General features: G+C 49.8%; 10 protein-coding genes across 11 annotated transcripts; 5 read left to right on the forward strand and 5 right to left on the reverse strand.

Moving 5' to 3' along the window:
- The first annotated feature begins 63 nt into the window (after positions 1-63).
- Positions 64-3,154, forward strand: FOIG_10937 (uncharacterized protein). Its single transcript, XM_031211461.1, has 4 exons — positions 64-216; positions 266-314; positions 363-1,105; positions 1,156-3,154. The coding sequence occupies exons 1-4, from the start codon at positions 205-207 to the stop codon at positions 2,896-2,898; spliced, it is 2,547 nt and encodes an 848-aa protein (XP_031058645.1). The 5' UTR covers positions 64-204; the 3' UTR covers positions 2,899-3,154.
- On the reverse strand, positions 3,028-4,495 carry FOIG_10938 (uncharacterized protein). Its single transcript, XM_031211462.1, has 2 exons — positions 4,184-4,495; positions 3,028-4,132 (listed from the first exon to the last, which is right to left on the reverse strand). The coding sequence occupies exon 2, from the start codon at positions 3,868-3,870 to the stop codon at positions 3,124-3,126; it is 747 nt and encodes a 248-aa protein (XP_031058646.1). The 5' UTR covers positions 3,871-4,132; positions 4,184-4,495; the 3' UTR covers positions 3,028-3,123.
- Positions 4,496-4,973: 478 nt separating this feature from the next.
- Positions 4,974-9,054, forward strand: FOIG_10939 (uncharacterized protein). The gene is made up of 2 exons (XM_031211463.1): positions 4,974-7,886; positions 7,944-9,054. Exons 1-2 carry the CDS (start codon positions 5,025-5,027, stop codon positions 7,980-7,982), a joined length of 2,901 nt encoding a protein of 966 aa, XP_031058647.1. The 5' UTR covers positions 4,974-5,024; the 3' UTR covers positions 7,983-9,054.
- A 59-nt stretch (positions 9,055-9,113) lies between these two features.
- FOIG_10940 (uncharacterized protein) lies at positions 9,114-10,199 on the forward strand. The gene is made up of 2 exons (XM_031211464.1): positions 9,114-9,761; positions 9,822-10,199. The coding sequence occupies exons 1-2, from the start codon at positions 9,612-9,614 to the stop codon at positions 9,918-9,920; spliced, it is 249 nt and encodes an 82-aa protein (XP_031058648.1). The 5' UTR covers positions 9,114-9,611; the 3' UTR covers positions 9,921-10,199.
- A 155-nt stretch (positions 10,200-10,354) lies between these two features.
- FOIG_10941 (uncharacterized protein) lies at positions 10,355-10,726 on the reverse strand (the record flags this gene model as incomplete). Its single annotated transcript, XM_031211465.1, has 1 exon — positions 10,355-10,726. The coding sequence occupies one exon, from the start codon at positions 10,724-10,726 to the stop codon at positions 10,355-10,357; it is 372 nt and encodes a 123-aa protein (XP_031058649.1).
- A 230-nt stretch (positions 10,727-10,956) lies between these two features.
- FOIG_10942 (uncharacterized protein) lies at positions 10,957-13,256 on the reverse strand. The gene is made up of 2 exons (XM_031211466.1): positions 12,967-13,256; positions 10,957-12,920 (listed from the first exon to the last, which is right to left on the reverse strand). The coding sequence occupies exons 1-2, from the start codon at positions 13,140-13,142 to the stop codon at positions 11,273-11,275; spliced, it is 1,824 nt and encodes a 607-aa protein (XP_031058650.1). The 5' UTR covers positions 13,143-13,256; the 3' UTR covers positions 10,957-11,272.
- Positions 13,257-14,098: 842 nt separating this feature from the next.
- On the forward strand, positions 14,099-15,246 carry FOIG_10943 (uncharacterized protein). Of its 2 annotated transcripts, none has more exons than XM_031211467.1 (3): positions 14,099-14,364; positions 14,434-14,592; positions 14,648-15,246. In XM_031211467.1, the coding sequence occupies exons 1-3, from the start codon at positions 14,322-14,324 to the stop codon at positions 14,740-14,742; spliced, it is 297 nt and encodes a 98-aa protein (XP_031058651.1). In that variant the 5' UTR covers positions 14,099-14,321; the 3' UTR covers positions 14,743-15,246. The 2 variants fall into 2 exon arrangements, with proteins under 2 accessions (XP_031058651.1, XP_031058652.1); XM_031211468.1 differs by having other exon boundaries at positions 14,290-14,364; positions 14,655-15,246.
- Positions 15,247-15,608: 362 nt separating this feature from the next.
- On the forward strand, positions 15,609-17,630 carry FOIG_10944 (uncharacterized protein). The gene is made up of 2 exons (XM_031211469.1): positions 15,609-15,980; positions 16,051-17,630. The coding sequence occupies exon 2, from the start codon at positions 16,087-16,089 to the stop codon at positions 17,311-17,313; it is 1,227 nt and encodes a 408-aa protein (XP_031058653.1). The 5' UTR covers positions 15,609-15,980; positions 16,051-16,086; the 3' UTR covers positions 17,314-17,630.
- Positions 17,631-17,777: 147 nt separating this feature from the next.
- On the reverse strand, positions 17,778-18,949 carry FOIG_10945 (uncharacterized protein; the record flags this gene model as incomplete). Its single annotated transcript, XM_031211470.1, has 2 exons — positions 18,229-18,949; positions 17,778-18,130 (listed from the first exon to the last, which is right to left on the reverse strand). Exons 1-2 carry the CDS (start codon positions 18,890-18,892, stop codon positions 17,778-17,780), a joined length of 1,017 nt encoding a protein of 338 aa, XP_031058654.1. The 5' UTR covers positions 18,893-18,949.
- A 487-nt stretch (positions 18,950-19,436) lies between these two features.
- Positions 19,437-20,695, reverse strand: FOIG_10946 (uncharacterized protein; the record flags this gene model as incomplete). The annotated part of the gene is made up of 2 exons (XM_031211471.1): positions 19,437-19,840; positions 19,894-20,695. The coding sequence occupies 2 exons, from the start codon at positions 20,693-20,695 to the stop codon at positions 19,437-19,439; spliced, it is 1,206 nt and encodes a 401-aa protein (XP_031058655.1).
- Between the last annotated feature and the right edge of the window lie 322 nt (positions 20,696-21,017).

The raw sequence follows: 21,017 nt of genomic DNA on the forward strand, positions 1-21,017 counted from the left end.
AGATTACGTCAGCGGGTGTCACCAATTTCAATTGGCCAACTGACAACCCTCGACAGCCCATCGCGACTCGCGACTCAGCCTCGTAAACCAAGCTGGAAGGGCGACGTTATTACGAGACCACAGCGCAACCCAATCGGCGTTAAAATAAAGTTTTATATCATCGCTATAGTATCATAAGAGTCGCCGCAGTATCAGTCAGCCGCGATGGCGCCAGGAGTGAGTGAATCACTGCGTCCCTTGTGCAACTATCAACTAATTCGTATAGACGCGACGCGCCAACAGATCAGGATATGCCGAGCACGATGACTTCGAAGGTACGAAATAACCGATCGCATGCTATGACGCGTACTAATTAACCAAAGGTCTTCCCGTGCGACAATGGCGACAAGAATGGATAAATGTTGCGCCGCCGCAACAGCAGGAACAGACTCAGCAGAATGATATCTGGTCGATCGATTTACCTCACGGCATGCCGAAAGACTCGCATCTACTGCCAGCCCACAGTCAGGAACTTCTGGCGGCTGCGCGATCCGGAAGACTATATAAGAGACCTGCGCCAGCTGAGGAGGAAGAGGTCGATGCTGATGCAGCTCCCGAGAAGCCAGAGAAGAAGGAAGAGGATACAAGCGCTCGAGGTTTCAGCGTGAAAGTATGGAAGCAGTTGCCTCGTAATATCGATACACCTGGTACATCGCATCTCGCGAAACGACAGAAGAACACCGTAACGATCGCCAGTCGGACAGTGGAAGAGAAGGTTCAAGGACCGATAGTTACCAGGGCGACTGTCAGGAGAATTGACGCCGCCGGAAATCCATATACAGAAGAGGTTACGCTATCTGATGGTCAACAAGTTCAGGGCGAAATCGTTTCGACACGGATTGAACAAGCTCCTATTCCTGGCTCTGAACCACTTGCTACGACGCCTGTTCCTAACCGACGAAGGCCGCCACCACCGAAGAGAAAGGCCAAGGCTGGTCCTGGTCGAGGAAAGAAGAAGATCAAAAACCCTCCTCCCGAGGCTGGTGCTCCTGCGGCGGCGCCTGTTCCTGGAGCAGATGATGCCGCGTCCGCTGTTCCAATTAAGCCCGAGAACCCTGCAGAAGCTGTACGTTGGAACCTGTGGATGTGCTGTTCTCCATCGCTAATTTTTAATAGGCCATTAAGCAAGAGCGTGAAGACTCTGCCAATCAGGATAGTCCAATGCCGGATGCAGATGACGACGATGACGATGAAGATGGGGATGATGACGAAGGCGACGAGGGTGAAGAGGGAGAGGCAACACCAGCTGCGGAGAGTCAAGCAAATGGTGAAAACAACAAGTCACAAGATCACGAGATGACAGACGCGGCTCCCACAACAGCTACTGAAGCAGCGCCCGTTCCACCCCCTGCGCCAGAACCAGCACCAGCAGCTCTCCCAGCTCCTCTTGAAAACGACGAGCCTGATACTTTTATGCAAACCGACTCCTCTGCGCCTGTGCCTGTGCCACCGAATCCTATGGGTCTGGCACCTCCAACCACTCTCACACCTGGTGGATCCAGACTCGAAGGCAGCCCCCTTAAGAACGTGGTTATGCCTTCACCTACCAAGGAGGTGGATCAGGAGCAATTGTTGAAGGCAGTGATAGATGCGCCTCTTGCGGGGGATGAAAAGCCCACGGAGCCTGAGCTGACTGAGGAGAACCTCGCACGGGCATCGCTGGAGCCACCCGCCAAGGATGATGAACCGCAGGCTTCAGCGGAGGAACACCTCCTGAAGGCGGCTATAGATGCTCCTTTTGGGCCAGGACCACAACTGGCAGTCGCATCTGCAGTTGAACCTGCGGATTCGACCATAGCCGAGCCTCCGTCTACAATTGTCGGAGAGGCTCCTGAGGTTGCGACTGATCGCGATGTTCCCATGTTGGAGCCGACCGACAGCGAAGCACTATTACCTCCTCCACCTGAAGAGGTTGGTAATATTGCGACCACGCCTCCTGGAAGCTCTGGAGAGCTTGGTGCTTCTGGCCCCGGCAGTGAAGTCAAGCCTCCAACAGATATTCAGGCTGGCGAGGAGGCAGTCTCACAGCGGCCGCCTTTGATAACAACTGAGACTGGTTTGACAGAGGAGAGTATCAAACCTGATGATTCAGCCTCTATCACTGCTCCTATCTCTGATATCACAGATGTCCCAGCAGTGGCTCCGTCAGTCGTTGATCCTCCGCCTGAGCCGCCCGCTGAAACCACTGTGCAAGATACCACCATGGAAGAGGCTGCTCAAGAGCCTGCCCCAGAGGAGACCAAGGAGCCTACTCCCCCTCATCCTGAGATTAAGGAAGAGTCTGCTCCTCCTGCAGTTGAAGAAATTCTTCGCGAGGAATCGCCTAATTTGCTTTCCAGCTTGATGGATAAACTTGATGAGCAGCACGCAGAGATTGAGAGTATGAAGCAAAAAGCATCTGCTGAACCGGCACCCGAGTCGGTGCCGGAGCCTGTTGCCGAGGTGCCTGCAGAGGCTGTTATCGAGCCAGCTGTGGAACCCGTCTCTGAGCCCATGTCCGAGCTAATTGCTGAGCCTGCTGCTGAGCCTGTCCCTGAAACTGCTGCGGACCCTATCACTGAGACGGCTCCTGAATCTACTACTGAACATCCTGCGGAAACACTGGCAGACCCCGTTGCGGAGCCAGCCACAGAGCCGGCGGCTGATGCTCCTCCCGAATCAGCATTAATACCTGAGGCACCAGCTGAACCAGCTGATGAGCCCATGGTTACTGAGGAAGTTAAGACTGAAGAGGTAAAGACCGAGGAGCCTGCTGTTGAGCCTCCTATTGTTGAGACCCCTGCTATCGATGCCCCGGCAGTTTCTGAACCCTCAGTGGCGGAAGGACAGCAAACACAACAAGAACCAATGCGAGACTAGAACGGTTTGCATGGGTCGAGTAATATGCTGGTTGAAAGGGATCAAAGAGGTTTTAGAAGAGCCAACGGCCGTATAATTGGTCAGGCAGAAAGAGCCGGAGATTGTATAGTATGTAGGGGACTTGATAGTTCCTAATGAATTCACGGACAACAGGCAATAAAGCATATGGTTCATATATCAGTATAGCATTTTTGTTATGGCTCGATTTCTCATTATTTCGAGTTACTAAACTAATCCGGTTTGCGCCTCTCCCCCCGAAGTACTACTGCTGCGAACCTCCACAGCCTTCATCTTCGTTTGCTGAGGCATCGCATAGCGACCATGCATGCGGAACCCTCGTGCATGTGCATTACTGAGTCCCAATAGCGCGGCGCTTGTAAGCAATAACCCAATAAGCACAATCGCTCCGGCTTGTGTCATATTTCCTCCCAGTGCAGCAGACATGTACACCATCAATTTAGCCGCTGCTTCAAGATAACCCTCCAGACTTGACTGCGTACGCAGCCAAGCATGAGTAACAAGAGCCTGTAAGTCTGCATCTGGACCACGTAGACGCACGCTGTGTCCTCCGCCAAGATCGACGGTGTATTCTGTCATGGTAAGACTCTTGGGGGAAGGTTCTGAGTGCGTCATGCGCTGCTTTATGGCCCAGATGTTGAGGATGCGAGAACTGATCAGAGTGAGGAGAATTGCGAGACCCCACCAGTCTTCGAATATAACCATGAAGGCTATAGAAGTTGATGTTATGAGGGGACTGATGAGATAGAGCAGATGGCTGAGCCAGTCGACGTCAGAGAGGGAAGCCCAGTCTTCATGATCCTCATCGTCGTCTTCTTCATCTGAGATTCTGGGTTTTCTGATGACCTTCCCAACGATTTTGACTACATCCCATGGCGTGTCCAGCCCAACATCAAGTGTGATGATGTTCTCAGCGCCATCTTTGACAAGACTCTTGAGATAACTGGCCGTCATAGTGTTCTTCACGGCATATTGTATCTGGTCGAGTGTCTGAGTAGACAGTGCTATCAACCCGATTGGTGCTTCACGTTCGAGGTCATTGCATGCTTGTTGGTAATGCAAACCAGGGGCAAGGACTAGGGAGTCGATCCATGAGGCACCACCGGTAAGGGCAGTACGACGGGAGATTGTTCGAAGGTCTGCGAGGACAAGAAGACCACTGGCTGATAGAGTTATGTTGGGTAGAGGAGTTGTAGACCATGAAGGAATTAGGGATCTCAGCTACTGTTCGTAAGTCAGTGCGAAGACACTGGGATGTAAGACAGACCTCCATTGTGTATACCATTCGCTGAGTCTCGATCATCAAAAGCACTATATCGAACCAAGTATTGATAGTCCTTATTTATTAATTTTACTTCCCCTCGGGGATTTAATATACATCCAGTCCACAAGGCCTGCCGTCTGCACGCGGATATATCAATGATCGCATCTCTTGGTGTATATCCGCATGACAACTACATGAGAACGCATCGAAAGACATGACTGCAGTATGAAACAAAGAAACTACCGAGACAGTCTTGGTGGGCTTGACTTTTGGTCCGAAGGTTGGAAATAGTAGCAGTAATAGAGTGTGGTTTTGAGACATGAGGTTGTGTGAGTGGCACGGGATCTATACACGCGCGGGGCGGTCTCATGATAGGAGCTCGCGTGCAAACTTACCAAGAGTGTTTGGTTCAATAGCTATAATTCGTTGCAAGTTTCAAAACTCGAAATAATATCTTAAGAAGCTTAAATACGATTCTACAATATTTAGATATTTGTAAATGTTGAGCTAGGTGTTTGGCTACAGGGGTCTCAGCGCCTGCTTGAGAATTTCTAGAACTCGCTCTCAAGATACATTTTGGCTTTACTCAACAACCAAGATCATTAAAAAGCCGTAGCTTATTGATCAAGACTATATAAGTAAGAATAAACATGAAATCCAAAAACAAATAAATTTATCGCTTTTCGTAATGTTCCGCCGTCATGGTATTCACATCGGGAGATTACTTACCCTAAGCTCACTAGATGACTAATCATTGCGCAACGAACAGATAAGCTAGCCGTCATGATGCAAGCAGCTCTGAAGCTCCCAAGCGTGAAGCCGCACAACATCCTCAACCACAATCATGCGGCTCTCACTCCAACCATTGCTCCTCCTGGGGCTTTCGGCCCTCGGCGCCGCAGTCTTCCAAGACGAGGTCGGCGAGATCGATTTCCACCACGCGCTCCTCGGCGTCCCCCAAGTCGAAACCACCTTCTTCCATCGCCCACGAAAGCAAGATAAGGCGAGCCTCCTTTACACACTCAGCGACGTTGGTCTCATCGGCGCCGTCAACCCCAGCAATGGCCAGGTTGTTTGGCGTCAGCAGATTGCGGACGATATCACCAATGGCGGTGGTTTCTTGCGCGCTGCTGAGGGTGAGCATTGGGTTGCTGCGGCGTATGGATCGCGAGTTCAGGCGTGGGATGCGCTAACGGGACGTAATGTGTGGCATAACGAGTTTAAGGGCGAGGTTAAGGATCTCGAGATTCTAGAGCTTACTGAGAGCTCGAGAAAGGATGTTCTGGTTCTGTATGACGAGGATGGCACTACGGTTCTACGACGTATACACGGTACTGTGGGAAATGTCATCTGGGAGTTCCGCGAGGTTGCCAAGAACATCCCTCTTCAAGTCTCCACCGACATCTCCAAGATCTACGTCATCAGCCTTCATGGATCGCCGGCATCCTACAGCCTCAAGGTTACTGCGCTCGATACCCTTACAGGAGGACGACTGGACGACTTTGCTATTGGCACTAAGGGTGACGTCCATGGACCCAAGGACGTCATGTTTGTTGGAGGCAACTCAGCCGCCCCTATCCTCGCATGGGCCGACAGCACCCTCACCAAGCTCAAGGTCAATGTCTTGGGAAGCAAGACGACTCAGGAGCTCAAGCTGCCTTCCGACGCTGTCACCGTTACTATTCACGCGCCTCACCTTGTTCAGTCGCTGCCTCATTTCCTCGTTCACACCCGAACCAAGACCGGAAACAAGGCCGAGGTCTATCATACCGACTTGAAGAGCAACCAGGTTACTAAGGCCTACGAACTTCCTCACCTTTCTGGCCCTGGTGCCTTTTCCACCAGCTCTGACGGAGCCAACGTTTACTTCGCCCGCGTCACTGAGGATGAGACTCTCGTTGTCTCATCTGAGTCTCACGCTGTTCTGGCCCGATGGCCCTTCAAGCCCGCTGGCGATATCGAGGCTGTTCACGCTGTTGCTGAGGTCCTCAAGAAGCCTGGCACTGAAGGCTTTGCTATCCGAGCTGCTGCTGTCACCAAGTCCGATGACTGGGTTCTTGTCCGTAACGGCGAGATTGACTGGAAGCGACCTGAGGGTCTGACCGGCGCTGTTGCTGCTGTTTGGGCTGACATTCCTGGTACTGAGAACCTCGCCAAAGTCCTTGAGGAGGAGGCTCACACCAACCCTCTCTCGGCCTACATTCACCGTGTTACACGACATATCGACGACCTTCAATACCTTCCTGACTACCTTGCATCTCTCCCTCAACAAATCATCACTAGCATCTTCGGTGGCGAGCCCGCTACTAAGAAGGAGGGCCTGCACCGAGACACTTTTGGCTTCAACAAGCTTATTGTGCTTGCGACTCGCCGTGGTCGCGTGTATGGTCTTAGCACTGAGCACAAGGGTCAAGTCATCTGGTCCAAGTCTGTACTTCCCCAACTTCCCGGCGAGTCCCTTGAAATCAAGGGTATTTATGCCAAGGATGAGGGTGTCGTCACTCTGCGTGGCGCCAAGGGCGAGTATGTCGCCATCAAGAGCGACAGTGGCGATGTAGTCGAGGTGATGCCCGCCGGTTCGCTTCCCCGTGTTTCCAGCACAGTCGTTGTCGATAGCCCTGCTGGCAAGTGGTTGCTTCCTGTTGGTGCCAACGGAGAGATTGGACCCGTTCCCGCCGGTTTCACTCCTAGCGAGACCGTCGTTGTCCGTGGTGAGGGAGAGACTCTTAAGGGTGTCAAGTTTGTTGAGGAGAACAACAAGGTCACTGAGCAAGAAGTCTGGCAGTTGCAGCTCTTCCGTGGTCAGAAGATCGTAGAGATTGCTAAGCATGCTGCTCACGACCCTGTCGCCTCTATTGGTCGTGTCCTGGCTGATCGTCGTGTCAGCTACAAGTACCTCAACCCTAACACAATCGTTGTGGCTGCTATCGACGACGCTAAGTCGTCTCTGTCTGTTCAGCTACTCGACACTGTCTCAGGTCAGGTTCTGGCTGCCCAGTCCTATGCTGGTGTCGACGCTACCAAGCCTATCTCTTGTGCCATGGCTGAGAATTGGTACACCTGCACTTTCTTTGGCCGATACACCCTCGAGGATGGCACCAAGCGATCTATCCAAGGCTACCAGATTGTCATCGTTGACCTCTACGAGTCTTCTTCTCCCAACGACCGTGGCCCTCTTGGTGACGCTGTCAACTTTTCGTCTCTCAAGCCTGTTGACACACCAACTGGACCTGCTCTGCCTTGGGTCGAGGAGCAAGCTTATGTTTTGTCTCAGCCACTCGACAAGCTGTCGGTTACACAAACACGACAAGGCATTTCAAACCGACAGGTTCTTGGCTACCTGCCTGAAGCCCACTCCATCGCCGGTCTGGCTCGCCAGGTTCTGGACGCCCGACGCCCTGTTGGCCGTGACTCAACCCCAGCTGAGAAGGAAGCTGAAGGTCTCATCCAATACACTCCCAGCATCGAGATTGACCCTCGGTCAGTCATCTCTCACCAGCGAAATGTGGTGGGTGTCAAGGACATTCTTACAGCACCAGTCATTGTGGAGAGCACAAGTCTGGTTGTTGCTTACGGCGTGGATGTCTTCGGAACACGCGTCGCACCCAGCGGTGTATTTGATATTCTTGGAAACGGCTTCAACAAGGTGACACTTGTTTTGACCGTTGTTTCGCTGCTGGGCGGCGTACTCTTCCTCTCACCGATGGTAAGCAAACCCGCAATCGCATCGCATTATGATGACATGTGGCTAACAAAATTCTAGGTAAGGAGGAAACAGATCAACAGGACTTGGGAGGGCTGAAGGGGATGAAAAAAAGAGAGGGCATGTCATATCTGGAGCTAATTACTAGACCCGGCCGACGGTCAGGCCAATGGGGGGAGAATATTTGGTTATGAGCTGTAAATGGAAACAAAGTATCTACCGATCCACGTCATGCCGGTGATTTTTAACGATTGTTTCCGTTGACAGATGGAGGTGGCTAGTCTAAAGGTGTCAGCCTCACAATGTAACGATCCAAATGAGATGCTACAATTCGGAAAGCCCCGTGCTATACCTGTCAGCTTAAACGGCCGAGATCGGGATCCCCGCGAGTCCCGGTAGGCGGAGCATTGCCGGGCTTGGCGCCACGGCGTCGTCGGGACTGAAAGGCAGGGACGCAGGAGCCGACAAGCCGGGCATCCAGTATACCGTGAAAATTGGTGGTTTCCAGTGATTGGTGAACTGTAAGCACATGGATTCCCCTGCTTTGTTCCTCGTATCACTGCCTGCATCTAGACATATACTTGCTCTGCATATGTTTCGTATAACATGATTATTCTCACTCAAGTCTAGGACTTTGAGCTGACGGTGGGGAGATTGGGGAAAGTATTTGCATATACGGGTTACTCAAAGCGCTTTTGACGTTCTCATACCAAGCGAATCAGTATTATCCCTTGGTATACAGCTCGTTGAGAATGGATCACGAGGCTGAACGTGCGACCACATCAACGAGCATCTATTCTTGTTTTCCAATCACATTTATGAGCAAACCGTCACGAACGTAATTAATTCCTCCGGACCCTCGGGAAACACGAGAAGAGGCTTTTGGGGACGAATAAGCAGTGGGCAGTTGGGCTTTTGCTTTTTGCGGGGTAACGAGATGGAGGTTGCTTCGGGATTTATTTTTAGGAGAAGTGATTCTGGTTGGATGGGCGCTGGATATTGACTGTTTTGGTGTTGTATCATGTCAGTTCACGATATTTTATTGTGAGGTTATTGTAGTATCATATCATGACCTCTACACGGTATGATACCATGCTGTTGATGATATACAGACGTAGAATTAGTACTGCATTTAACACTGTATCATGGTGAAAAATATCTGTAACACCACATTTGTAGGGCTGGCAGCTCAGATCGTGTGACTGTCTAGTGATGCTGTGTAAGTGGCTTGTCCAGAAGCGAGTCCGATATGCCACTCCCGGCTTAGCTCCCTTGACAAGTTAACGTTGCCATTTGACAGAAGCTATTCTCGTCTAGTACGAACGAGCTAGAATAATGGAAGGCAAGAGACACTGGCTACCTTGTACATTGTCACATTCTGGAGTAAGCCTCGTATAGCAAGACACCAAGACGATCTCCTGCCTCTCCACGGGGAAAAGGACTAGCAAAATAGCATGGACCTAGGACTGAGGCCGGGCATGGCCTCCACCGTCAGCTCGTGTAAGTCAAGTCAAACCCATCAAGCAAGAATAGAAACATCACGCCGAAAGAGACGAGGCTCCATACCCAAGATATCAGGTATATAAACTCCCCTTCCTGACCTCCAGATCCCAAACTTTCTTCTTCACCTTCATCAACTCAAACACCTTCTACTCTCGTTACCAAAGAAAACACTCTCGCTCTACTACTTTCTTCTTTTCAAGAAAACAAGAAACCCCAACCGCAAACATGAAGTTCGCCATCACCCTCGCTGCTCTCGCCTCCCTGGCTGCTGCCACTCCCCTCGACGCTTCCACCAGCAGCTGCAAGCCTGGAACTTACTCCTGCACCCCTGACAAGACTGGCTGGCAGGTCTGCGACGTCACCCACAAGTATGTTGTAAGTCATCACCGCCCATTCTTCTATATCTGGGACAAAGTTACTGACCTTTGCTCAAAGGCTGCCGGTGTCTGTCCACCCGGGACCTCTTGCGTCTTCTACAAGAAGAGCGCTAGCCCCTACTGTGTCCCTCCTGGATTCAAGTTCCCCCAGGCTTAAGTGGTCTTCTGGACTATGACATGATAGCTATGGGAGTCACTGACTCTTGAGACTCTCGACAATATCGTCTATCTTGGTCTGATACTGGCTTTTGAGATTGGGCTTGGATTGGGATTGAACTTGTGCATTTGGTCTTTTCTTGTTTCATGCCTTGCATGAGGTCCTTTCCTTAGAACATTTACATTAGATATGGAACATAGCTGGTTGGGTATACATACATATATAGGCACTTAACATGCAATTTCAATCTACAGCATTGCCTTTGACCATAGCTCAAAACATTACTGTGATTTAATATGACCTGACTTGTCTTCTTTAACCGGTACCTTAGGGAGCAAGGATACTTCTGACCTCGAAGCGAGGCGCTAAAAATGCCTGGTCCAAGGTCTACTAAATTTGTGTATATTCAGATTGAACTTACCTCAGTCTTTCTGTCACTTAGGATGGGATCCTGAGCCCTCTTGTCTCCTGTCCCCTTGAATCAGTGCCCCTCCGCTGACCAACCTCAACCTCAACCTCGCATAGTGCCTGTCATCCAGCGTCACGCCCACCCTCTGGATGCATTGTTGTCGCCGTCCTCTGCTGGTGCTTCTCCTATGAGCTCCGTTGCCGCTCACGTGGATCAAGATGGAGAGTTTGCAATCTCGAAGGCATTGAGAAAGAAATGGCAAAGAGTAACCACAGAGTTCGCAATGGAGGTTGACACCGAACGGACGACGAGGCGTGTTTTGCCAGTAGTGGCAGTGGTGACAGGCGCAAATGACCTCGGCGCAGGGTTTGCCATCTGTGACACGGAGAGGCGTCATTGTGCCAGAGGCTGGGTTTCTTGCCAACCTTGAATCTGGTGGTTATACTCTGGTAAATCTTTGTGCCTTGTCTTTGTTAAATAGCAGTCTTCTAATATGCATTTATTTAGTCGAACACTGAAAGAGCGGAGACGGATCAATATCAAGGCTCTGCAGTGATTCTTTTTATACAAGCACTTACCATGCAACCGCAATATACTGCATTACCTTTGACCTTTGCTGACCGTCGCTGTTACTTGGATAAGATAACAATGATATCACATGCCTCAGGGAGCAACAAAACTTCTGATCCTCAGGTTAGGTACGAAAAAGAGTCCAAGGGTCTACCAAGTCTATACCAAGTTTACTTACACATCTTGATCATTTAGAAAAGAGCTTCTAAGTTTTCTTGCCTCCCCTTGACATGATTGGGGCTTGGACGTCAGGATCGTGTATATGACTATATTCAATCTAATTACATGATGACCAACAAGGTATGCTCCAACTATGCTATCCCGAATGTCAAAACTCCATGGGGCATCCCAGTTCCTCTATGTACACAATAATCTAGCAGTCACCCTGCCAGTTCTTGCTGATCCACTGCGCCATATGGTAGGTGAAGGTACCATCAATGTATCGCTGAACATCAGCATCACTGTAATCACCTGCGCCTGCAAACTTCAGGGCCGGGATGATCCAGGGCTGGATAAAGTCAAGGAACACAAAGTCAACTGTCTCGGGATCGCCCTTCGCAGGCATATTGATCTCAGCTTGGATACAGTTGGGCTGCTCGTAAAACTTGACAGGCTCATGGATAGTGTCATCGCCATCAGTGCCAATGTCATCCTTGGTAGTGTATCCGGAGGTCAGGTCAGGCTTGTCAAGGAAACTCCTGAGCTCAAGACGCTTCTCGTCCTCATCCTCATTAGCCTCAAACATAGCCTTCATGGCTGGAGCTGGGAATGCCTGCTCAGGCATAGCCAGGAACCTAACATCAGCACCATTCTCTGCCAAGATCCTTCCGGCGCTGTTCAGGAGATCAATAACTTTGGAAGCAGCCTTGTACGGAACATCAGGAATGTAGCTGAAGCCACTGGTAAAGGGGCTCACAGCATATGTGCTGTCCCGTGTGAAGCCACCCTTGAAGATGTCGAATCGAATACCGCCGGTGTTGAAGATGGCTAGCCGAGCCTTGTCCTTGCGATCCTTGCGAGTAATGATATCAGGTAAAAGTTGATTGGAGATCCAATAGTAAATGCTATCCTCGTCGGTGTGCTTGGTTCGTGTCATCCAAAGTGTCTTCGGCGCACAACCAAACTTGTAGTCAAGCTGAAGTGCCTTGCGAGCACGAGTGATCATCTGAGTGACCCTCTTGCCATCTGCAGTGGGGAAAGTAGACTGATTCAGGCCGGTATGGTAGTGTAGTCCGTAGAGGTTGTTGTCGATGTATCGTCGAGTAAAGGTTGGTGAAGCAGCTGCCTCAGCTTCCTTGGTGCTACCCTTGCTGATACCATCAATGGACATCCAACCAATTGTCTCAAAGTATCGCCCACTGGCTATCGCGAAAGCCTTGGAGTCGTACTGAACAGTATCGCGGACGTGGGCATGACCGCCGAAGAAGGCAATGGGGATATGCCAGTTCTGTTTTCGAATGGCGGTAAAGATGACCTTGAATTCCTCCATGCGAAGGCCAACATGACCAATGACAACAAAGAGATCCGGCTTCTCTCTGATCGCTTCCTGAAACCAATCTTCCTTGATTGTATCTTCCACAGGCTGGACAACAGTGTTGTTGGCATTTCCTGTAAAGTCGAAAAGGAAGCCAAAAGCAACGATTTCGAAACCCTGGTTCTTTGTCTTGAACTTTTTGTAACGCTGGGCTTGGGGAACACGATCGCCTGTCTTGAAATCGATGTAGTCGAGGTTGGAAGCAAGATATTTGCCCCTGTAATTAGGAACGGTGGTGTTGTGTTCCATATCAGCCGAGTAGGCCTTGTAAAGTTCGTGATTGCCAGTGCAGAGAATGTCGACGTCGGCTTCGGCGTAGATATCGTACTGGAAAAGGCCCTTGGGGCTTGATGCATCGTAGAGGCCATTGCCTTCGATGCGATCTCCGGTGTCGATGACTAGAAGGTCGCTTCCTTGTTCATCGGCTTGCTTGCGCATATGCTTGGTGAAAGAGATATAATCACCCCAGTCGGCAGAGTATTGGGGCCTGAAATGTTAGTTGCACCCCGAGAAAGAGATTGGGTAGCACATACTCCTGAAAGTGACCGCCAATCCAGCCATGAGTATCAGTTGTGTGGATAAAGTTGAGCTGACCCCAAGTGAGATCCCTCATGGGACCTGGGATAGGCGCGATAGCTCCCGGTTGCGACGCACAAGCTACAGCGACCAGCGCTGAACCAGCAGCGAGTGTTTTACTCCTGAGAATCATAGTGGCGTTATGTGACAAGTCAGAGACTGATTGTGGTTGAACAAGAGAGTGAAACCGCCTTGTTTTGATGGATGAAGAAGAATGAAGCGGCCGAGTTCGGCTCGAATGGATGAGGCATGATAAGGTCGGCGCACGGTAGAATGACGTTGGAGGGACCCTGAGGGACAACAAGGCCCCGAGTGCCGTGATTGGTTGATACCGTTGGCATGGAAGCTAATCAGCGAATGGGAAGCGTTGAAGGTCTCCCCGCAAGGGGTCACGACCAGTCGATAGCGCACATCAGCGGGTCCGCTGCCTGGGCCACGAGGACGCGCATTCCATTGTGTTAGGTGCTGAGGCTTCAACCCGTGACATGAGTTTCAGCTGGTGTCATGAGGGAATGCCTGAGGACACAGCCTAAGGGTCCTTCTCATGTCTCGATTTCGTCCATTTGAGTCAGATTAGAGCTAGAACAATGTGGGAGCGAATATGGACACCATGGGGAAGTTTAGGTGAAGGCATATATCATTTTCCATAGACTTATGAGGAAACTTGAGTCCCCATTACTGAGCTCATCTTAGTCCTCCCTGTAGAGCCAGGCAATGCTAGAAACCCCAACTAACAACTCCCGTCTACCAGAAGAGGCTATAACTGGGCGGTCCCCCTTGGCCTCATCCTCAGCTTGTTGGTTCACTTACACCGGAAGATCTGGCTGTAATTCGCACATCATTATCGACAACTCAAAGCTAAATAGCCTCCGAATCTGGTATAATAGCGCGAGGCCAAGCTTCCATTTAACACTGCACCGCACCATACGATAGGTCGGATGTTTCTTACAGTGGATCTTTGCACACCGGTACGAAATACGAGATGCGCCGGAGGCCCCACCACCGGCCGCTGTGCCTCCCGGTTGCCGGTATAAGTTGACGGTTCAAAGATGGAGTCTCAGTGTAATCTGTAGCTTAACTTATAAAGCACACATCTCTACATATTTGATCTCTTTTTGAATGTTGATACTTGGGGACTCTGACCTAGATTTGTTTGATGTGGATCCATTCGACCGTCTGAAGTCTAGTCGTGTCAGCATATCGGACATCGGAGCATCTGCATGTCCCGGCCAGACCAAGGCAAATGCATCACCGAAAACTTTGACTTCTTCATAGCCCTTGGGCACGAGAAAAGAATTAGCTATAGAAAGATATGCCGAATACTGATCCTTCGGGGTCTTCGTCGACAAGTTCTGGTAAACCCGCCCACCAAACTGCCCAAGGCACGCATCAACAACTAAAAGCCTCTCACTAACACGCTACAGGGAAGCTGAGTGCGGCCAACATATCACGAAAGCTCAACATAAACTCAGAAAAGGACTGTTTTGATCTCCTGTTTCAAGAGATTACAGCTTTGCCAGAGCGTGAACCATTGGCATCAAGCTCAGTACCTTCGATGGCTTCTCAACTGTCACTCCTATCGCGTATGTCATTCTTATGCCAAGGTTCCAGAATCATGATATAGCTGACAAGAATTAGAGAGAAGTTCAGCAACAGATAGTACAACAAGAACCAATGTCTGGATAGCAAAGACCGTACGGGCAGCCATGTCTGATGCCATTTCCAAGCCATAAACATCAGCAGGGACCAAGACGATCGATCTGTCGATATCTACAGTACAGTTCGTTGGTTAGTTGAAAAGGTGTGGCTTCATGCTAGTATCAACCACGAAAGATCTCGACAGAACAACTTGGTTGCAGCAATTGCTTCACTGGTCGGGGAATTTCAGCTTGGCCGCCGCTTTACCAGCGCGCACGGATAACACCATGCGGCTCGTTCCGCATAACTTTAATGGACTGCATATTGAGTGAATCGCAAGCACTGATTTCACTGTCAAATGTCAATGGAAAGGGAACATGGTTATAATTGTTATTTAGAATATGACCAAGACAAAAGAAATGATTCGATACCGAGTCGATGAAATAGTTTCGGCCAATTTGTCTTGTCTACCCCCACGTGGTTACCCACCACCCTCACCTCATCTCATTCCCGTCTCCAACCACAAGGACAAGCCTAGCCTTTTTATGACCCTCCTTCAGGTCAGCTCTATAACGCCACAACAACCTTGATTATGGCCGAAGATCGACAATTCAGTTCTATTGCTCTCAAACTTTCAATATATTTCTTTCCTTACACATCTAGAACTTGTCAACTGGTAAGATGCATGATGTGCCTTTCTTCACATGTTCCTCCATCTGCTGCACCCTTCTGTAAGCACTGTAACATCCCCTGCAAAGGGAGCTTTGACCCCCCGACAGCCGCCGTCCTCCCCACCGAACAAGACGCCACTGGGAGCTCAATCGAGGATGTTTGTCCCGACCAAGTTTAGCGGGTGTTCTTGGCTCCCGATAAATCGTGGATCCCGGTGAAAGGCTGATCCAATAACGAGAGCTAGAACTCGGTTTAGTGAAAAAAAGAAAGGGAAAAAATTGCAGATGATCGAAGAATAAAAGGACCTGGACCTCTCGAGTCTCTCTAGCTCTTCTTCTGTTTCGCTGTTCCAAAAGATCATCGCTGTTTTAACGGTGTCTCCGTGCCGATCAACCACTCGCCTCCAGAGCAAGACATTCTTGCGCACTCAAATACCCCCGCGATATCTTTTGCGACTTCATATGTTGACCTCTGTTAACTCGGCCTTCTTCAACAAATACACACCGGCACATTGGTACATGTGCCGCGTCAGTTCTTAAGAACATCAGCGAGCGACTTTGAGTCTTTGCGCTTGCTGCACCAGGAGACGATAGAAAGACTTCATCTGAAGAGAATCATTCATCTTACTCAGTGATTCATTACTTTGCGATAGGTTTACGAGGTATGTTGCGACACCAGCGCAATTGAGTGCGCCACCAGCATTTCAGAATGCGATCGCTAACTGAAGATAGATATTTATACGATACCCCTCGAATAAACCTTCCATCATGTCGGCCACTCAACCCATCGCCGTCAACACCCCCGAGAACCCCTCTGAGGGCGACTCCAAGGGTCCAACCGCCAATGCTACCCAGGCCTCCATCGCCACGAACGAAGATGCCGCCGTCAGCCAGGGCATCCACACCCTCGAGGTCAAGTCTGTCCACTGGTACAGCTACCTGACCACCGTCGACTTCTGGATCGTCCTCGCGCTGGGCCAAGTTCTCGCGCTGTGCATCACGGCCACCAACACCTTCACCAGCTTCCTCGCCAACGCGGGCACCAACATCCCCGCGTTCCAGACCGTTTTCAACTACATCCTCATGTTCCTCATTTACACGCCTATCTTTCTGTGGAAGGATGGTATTAAGGGCTGGTGGCGCGTTGGCGTGAAGGATGGGTGGAAGTACCTCATCATGGCGTTTTTGGACGTTGAGGGAAACTACTTTACGGTTTTGGCGTACCGGTACACGAACGTCTTGTCGGCGCAGCTCATTAACTTTTGGGCTATTGTCTGCGTTGTTGTCATCTCGTTCTTCCTCCTCAAGGTTCGGTACAGAATCTTTCAGATCATTGGTATTGTGGTCTGCTGTGGTGGTATGGGTATTCTCATCGCCAGTGATCACATCAGCGGTACCAATGGCGGCAGCGGTCTTGACATGGTCAAGGGTGATTTGTTCGCTCTGCTCGGTGCCACTCTCTACGGTACTACCAATGTATTTGAGGAGTGGCTTGTGTCCAGGGCTCACTTGTACCACGTCCTGTCATTCCTGGGCCTGTTTGGTATGTGCATCAACGGTGTCCAGGCTGCCATCTTTGACCGAAACTCTTTCGATAACGCAACCTGGAACGGTAAGGTTATCGGCTGGATCATCGGCTACACTCTGTGCCTGAACATCTTCTACATCCTTGTACCCGTCATGCTTCGCATGGGAAGTGCGGCTTTCCTCAACATCTCTTTGTTGACTGCCAACTTTTGGGGTGTCATCATTGGTATCCGGGTCTTTGGCTACACCATTCACTTCCTGTACCCCATTGCCTTTGTTCTTATCATCATTGGTCAGCTTGTCTACTTTGTCACTGGTAGCATGCTGAGTGATTCTAAGAAGCCTTGGTTGGGTGATAACCAGGAGGATGGCGTTTTGGGTTTCGGAACTGCCAAGCTCAAGGCTCTCAACGCTGCGCGTAAGGCTCAGATGGAGGCTGAGGCTGGGCAGCAAGATACCTACCGTTGAGTTGAAGTGTGTTTTGGATAGGAAGTGTCGAAGTTGGAAGTGGTGTCGAATCTGGGATTGCCTTGGATAGAAACCCTGTCCTCTGGGAGCAAGAAAACCTTTGGCATTAAGCTTGGGTGCTAAAATTAATTCGTCTAAAGACTTGATACAGTATACTAAACTTGCCTAAGTCTTTTCATCACTTAGAAAAGAGGGCCTGAGCTTTCTGGCCTCCCTATGCCTGTATACCTAGGTGGCTGAATGGTAGAGTTGGAAGATCATGGTTGTAGTTGAAAGGTAAAAAGTTTACATGAAATAATACATAATTTTATCTAAACCCTCAGAAGCCCCAGAGTTTATCTTGCGTCTCTGTGTCCATCGCCGCTTTTTCCTGTGTCTGCCTGTCCTTTCATACTCTTTCCACAGGCAATGACCAATGTCTTCGAAAGCAAATTGTCACAGGCCAAATTCTCGTCGTCAAAATGTTAAGATTGGAGAGCAGCCAGACGAACATCGTCAACCGCTTTCTCTATCTCCTTCAACACTGGCATCAGTCTTCCTTGAATGGTACAGGGGTGTTCCTCCTCGTCGTCATCTTTCTCATGGGGTTGGTCAAGATCATTGTGCGGCAACATTGGGGTACGGAAGCGGCTGATCCTACGTAATATCTTGTGTAGGCTGCACCCATCAAAGGGAGCATCGAGAGGCGGATCCAGGTTCGTAATCATATGCCGTTCTCGTACCAATATACCGAGCACGATGGCAGTGCAGTCAGGGTCCTTGAAATAGTCGCAGCCGTCTTCGTCGATCATATGCTGCTCGAGAGAGTCTAGAGCTTCTGAGACTTGTTAATAAGGGTTCGCCTTATACCATCGAGCAAGTCTGACAAGTACTGTTAGATCAGCCATAATATATTCGAGTTATAGAGGAACTTACCGAGAACACCACTAACAGGAAGGCCATGGGTCTCGAAGTCGTACGCTCCAATGCTAAAACGCACAAACAAACGTGCCGCAATGCGGAATCTATTCTCATCATGAAATACCCATGAGACATGTAACCACAACAAGGCCGCATTGCATAGCTTTGAAGGTAGTGTTTTGCCATGGGCCCACACCTCGTAATTAAAATGCATGGCCTGGCGACATTCGCAGTAGTCAACAATGGTTGCAATTCGAGTCAGGAGCCCATCAGTTATCTGTGTTGGAATCTCGTGGTGACGACCATGGATGCTGTCCAGGACTATGGCGAGAGCAAAGGCATCCCAATTCTCGGCTGATATTTGTCGAATAGGTCTGGACGATGAGTTTCCCTCTTTCCAAGTCCCTTCGATCATAGCTCGGAATGTGCGAGAAGCAAAAGTCAGATGCCGGGAGGACACTCGCACGCGAACTTCGACATCCGGATTCTCGTTCTCACCATCGGGATAGAGCTCGCTGAAGACTTGATATCGACCGAGGCATGGCGGTTTGGGGGACTCCGGATCTACGGGATTTCCATGGAAAGTAGGACTCTCGGGGACGATGTTCTGCTTGTTCGGCTTTTTGAGTATCAGCTCGACGTCGCCGCCTGGGTCTATATCGTACGATATCGACTTCATGCTGATTGATCTGTTGCGTTGCTGGGAAAGGTCTGCTACTCTGCCTTCTGATTGTTGTTGAAAGGAAAAAGATCAAGATGATCTCAAATGTTTGATTTGTGGACTGTTTATTATTTTGGACTGCGTCACTGTCAAGCAAAATAACTCTGGCTGGCACTGCCAACTATTGAGTCGAGACCCGTCCCGGGGGAGGGAAGAAAACGTAGGACCTCTATCATAAGCGACGAAAACAAATAGGTAAGTTAAGTATATCTTAGTAGGTAGTTAGACCAGTTAATTTTGTGCCTTGATATCAGAAGTCCTATTGCCCCCGAGGCCGTCCACGAGTCGCAGGCAGACAAACGAGGAGAAAACACGGATTGGTAGAGATATTGGGCAAGGTGCATGATGGGTCACTAGTAACATTCCCTGAATCTAATGAGTCTAAGCGCTATAAAAAAGCAGTAAAGTGACCAAAGTAAAGATCAAGACATCGAGAACACAAGAGATCCTTGTTGCTTGGTTCCTAGCCCAGAACACCGACCAATCCTATGGCATCCAGTCATCAATCACCTCCAACGTTCATGTTCAAATCAAGAGTCCAGGAATTCATCTCAGCCTTGACATCTCCAAGAAAACGCCTCATCCTAGCCCTAACGCTGCACGCCGACACATCGTGATAGTGGTCATACTCCTCGGTCGTAGCTGCAATCGACTCAGGCATGTCGTTGGCCAGTTGAATCATGCTCATGACACTGTAACCGTTGAAAGGGGGCACAAGGGGGCGGTCACTTGATGAGAGACGTTGCAGTTCTCGCTTCAAAATGCCCAGCGCGATAGAGGAGCATGTCGGGGACTCGTACTTGTGCCAGTCGCAGAGAAAGTCTGAGTTGGGAAGAGTGCCGAGAAGGTCGTGAAGTCCTGTCACGATTTTACCAATGAGCTCTTGTCGTTTGTCGTCAATCTTGGCTGTTTCTCTTAATGGATTTGATCCAGAGGTGCAGGGGGAAATGGTTACTGACGTAAAACTCCAGGGATTGGAAGATGATCCGTACTCAGTTGTGAACGGCCATCCATGTGCTTGAGGATAGTCTGAGTTGCTCTGTCAAAAGGTTCTTGGTTGGGGAAGACCCAAGAAACAGATAGCCACATCAGAGTCTGACGGGAGTACTCGTCCTCAAACCCGGTACAGATGTTCTGATACCATGCTTCGGAAAAGATCTTGACGACCTCATGGCATCCATAGAAATCGACTATGGTAGCGAGACAAGTCATCAGCTTAAGATCGACGACGCGAGGCACACCTCCGTGTCGGCCGTGGATGATATCGAGAACGATAGCAAGTGCCACAGCATCCCAGCCAAAGGCCGTGACTTGACGGAGAGGCTTTCCGAAAAAAGAAGAAGTTGATGATGCCTCGCGCCAGGGCCCTTGGATCACGGAGCGAAAATAGTGAGAGGCCATAGTGAGATGTCGTGAAGTAACTCGCATACGGACTTCACCCTCAAGAGGTGTTCTGACCTTGGGAGTGTTCGGGGTTTCGATCACGCTCTCTTCTGCGACGGCGATGAATCTTGAGCGATAGATTATTGTACCAAGGGGATTGAGATCTCCTTCAGCTTCAGCAGGAGGAAGAAGATCATCGAATACGTGATATCTTGCAGCTAGCGTGGGAAGAGCGACTGTTGATTCGTTGATAGGATCCTCACATTCCTCGCCGTATCCGTTGGAGGGAACGTAGAGGATGAGTTGCTGACAGTTTGGCCGTTCGAGAAGAAGCTCGACATCGCCATCCGGGTCGATAATGTACGAGATGTACTTCATCATGGATGACCTCTGCCTTTTGTATTCCGGTGTTGGTGTTGGGATGAAGAACCAAGAGAGAGAATCGAGGGGAAGAAGAAGAGTTCTTGTCAAGGCCGTAAATAAATCACAGTATGCAAGGCAGAAAGGCTGCTCTGGGCCGTCACGATGTGCATCTGCCCGCCACTAAAAGAAAACAGAGCCAAACCACACTGATAAACGGTTTAGACAAATGCAGACAAAGGCCCTGATTGCAAACATATTGAAGAGAAAAAAAGATATGGTCAGTCAAATATAGTTTGTGATTTTAGACAAATATCCTAAGGTTAGAATACCTTACTGA

This window comes from Fusarium odoratissimum, assembly GCF_000260195.1.
Source record: "Fusarium odoratissimum NRRL 54006 unplaced genomic scaffold supercont1.20, whole genome shotgun sequence".
In the NCBI taxonomy this organism is placed as follows: domain Eukaryota; kingdom Fungi; phylum Ascomycota; class Sordariomycetes; order Hypocreales; family Nectriaceae; genus Fusarium; species Fusarium odoratissimum.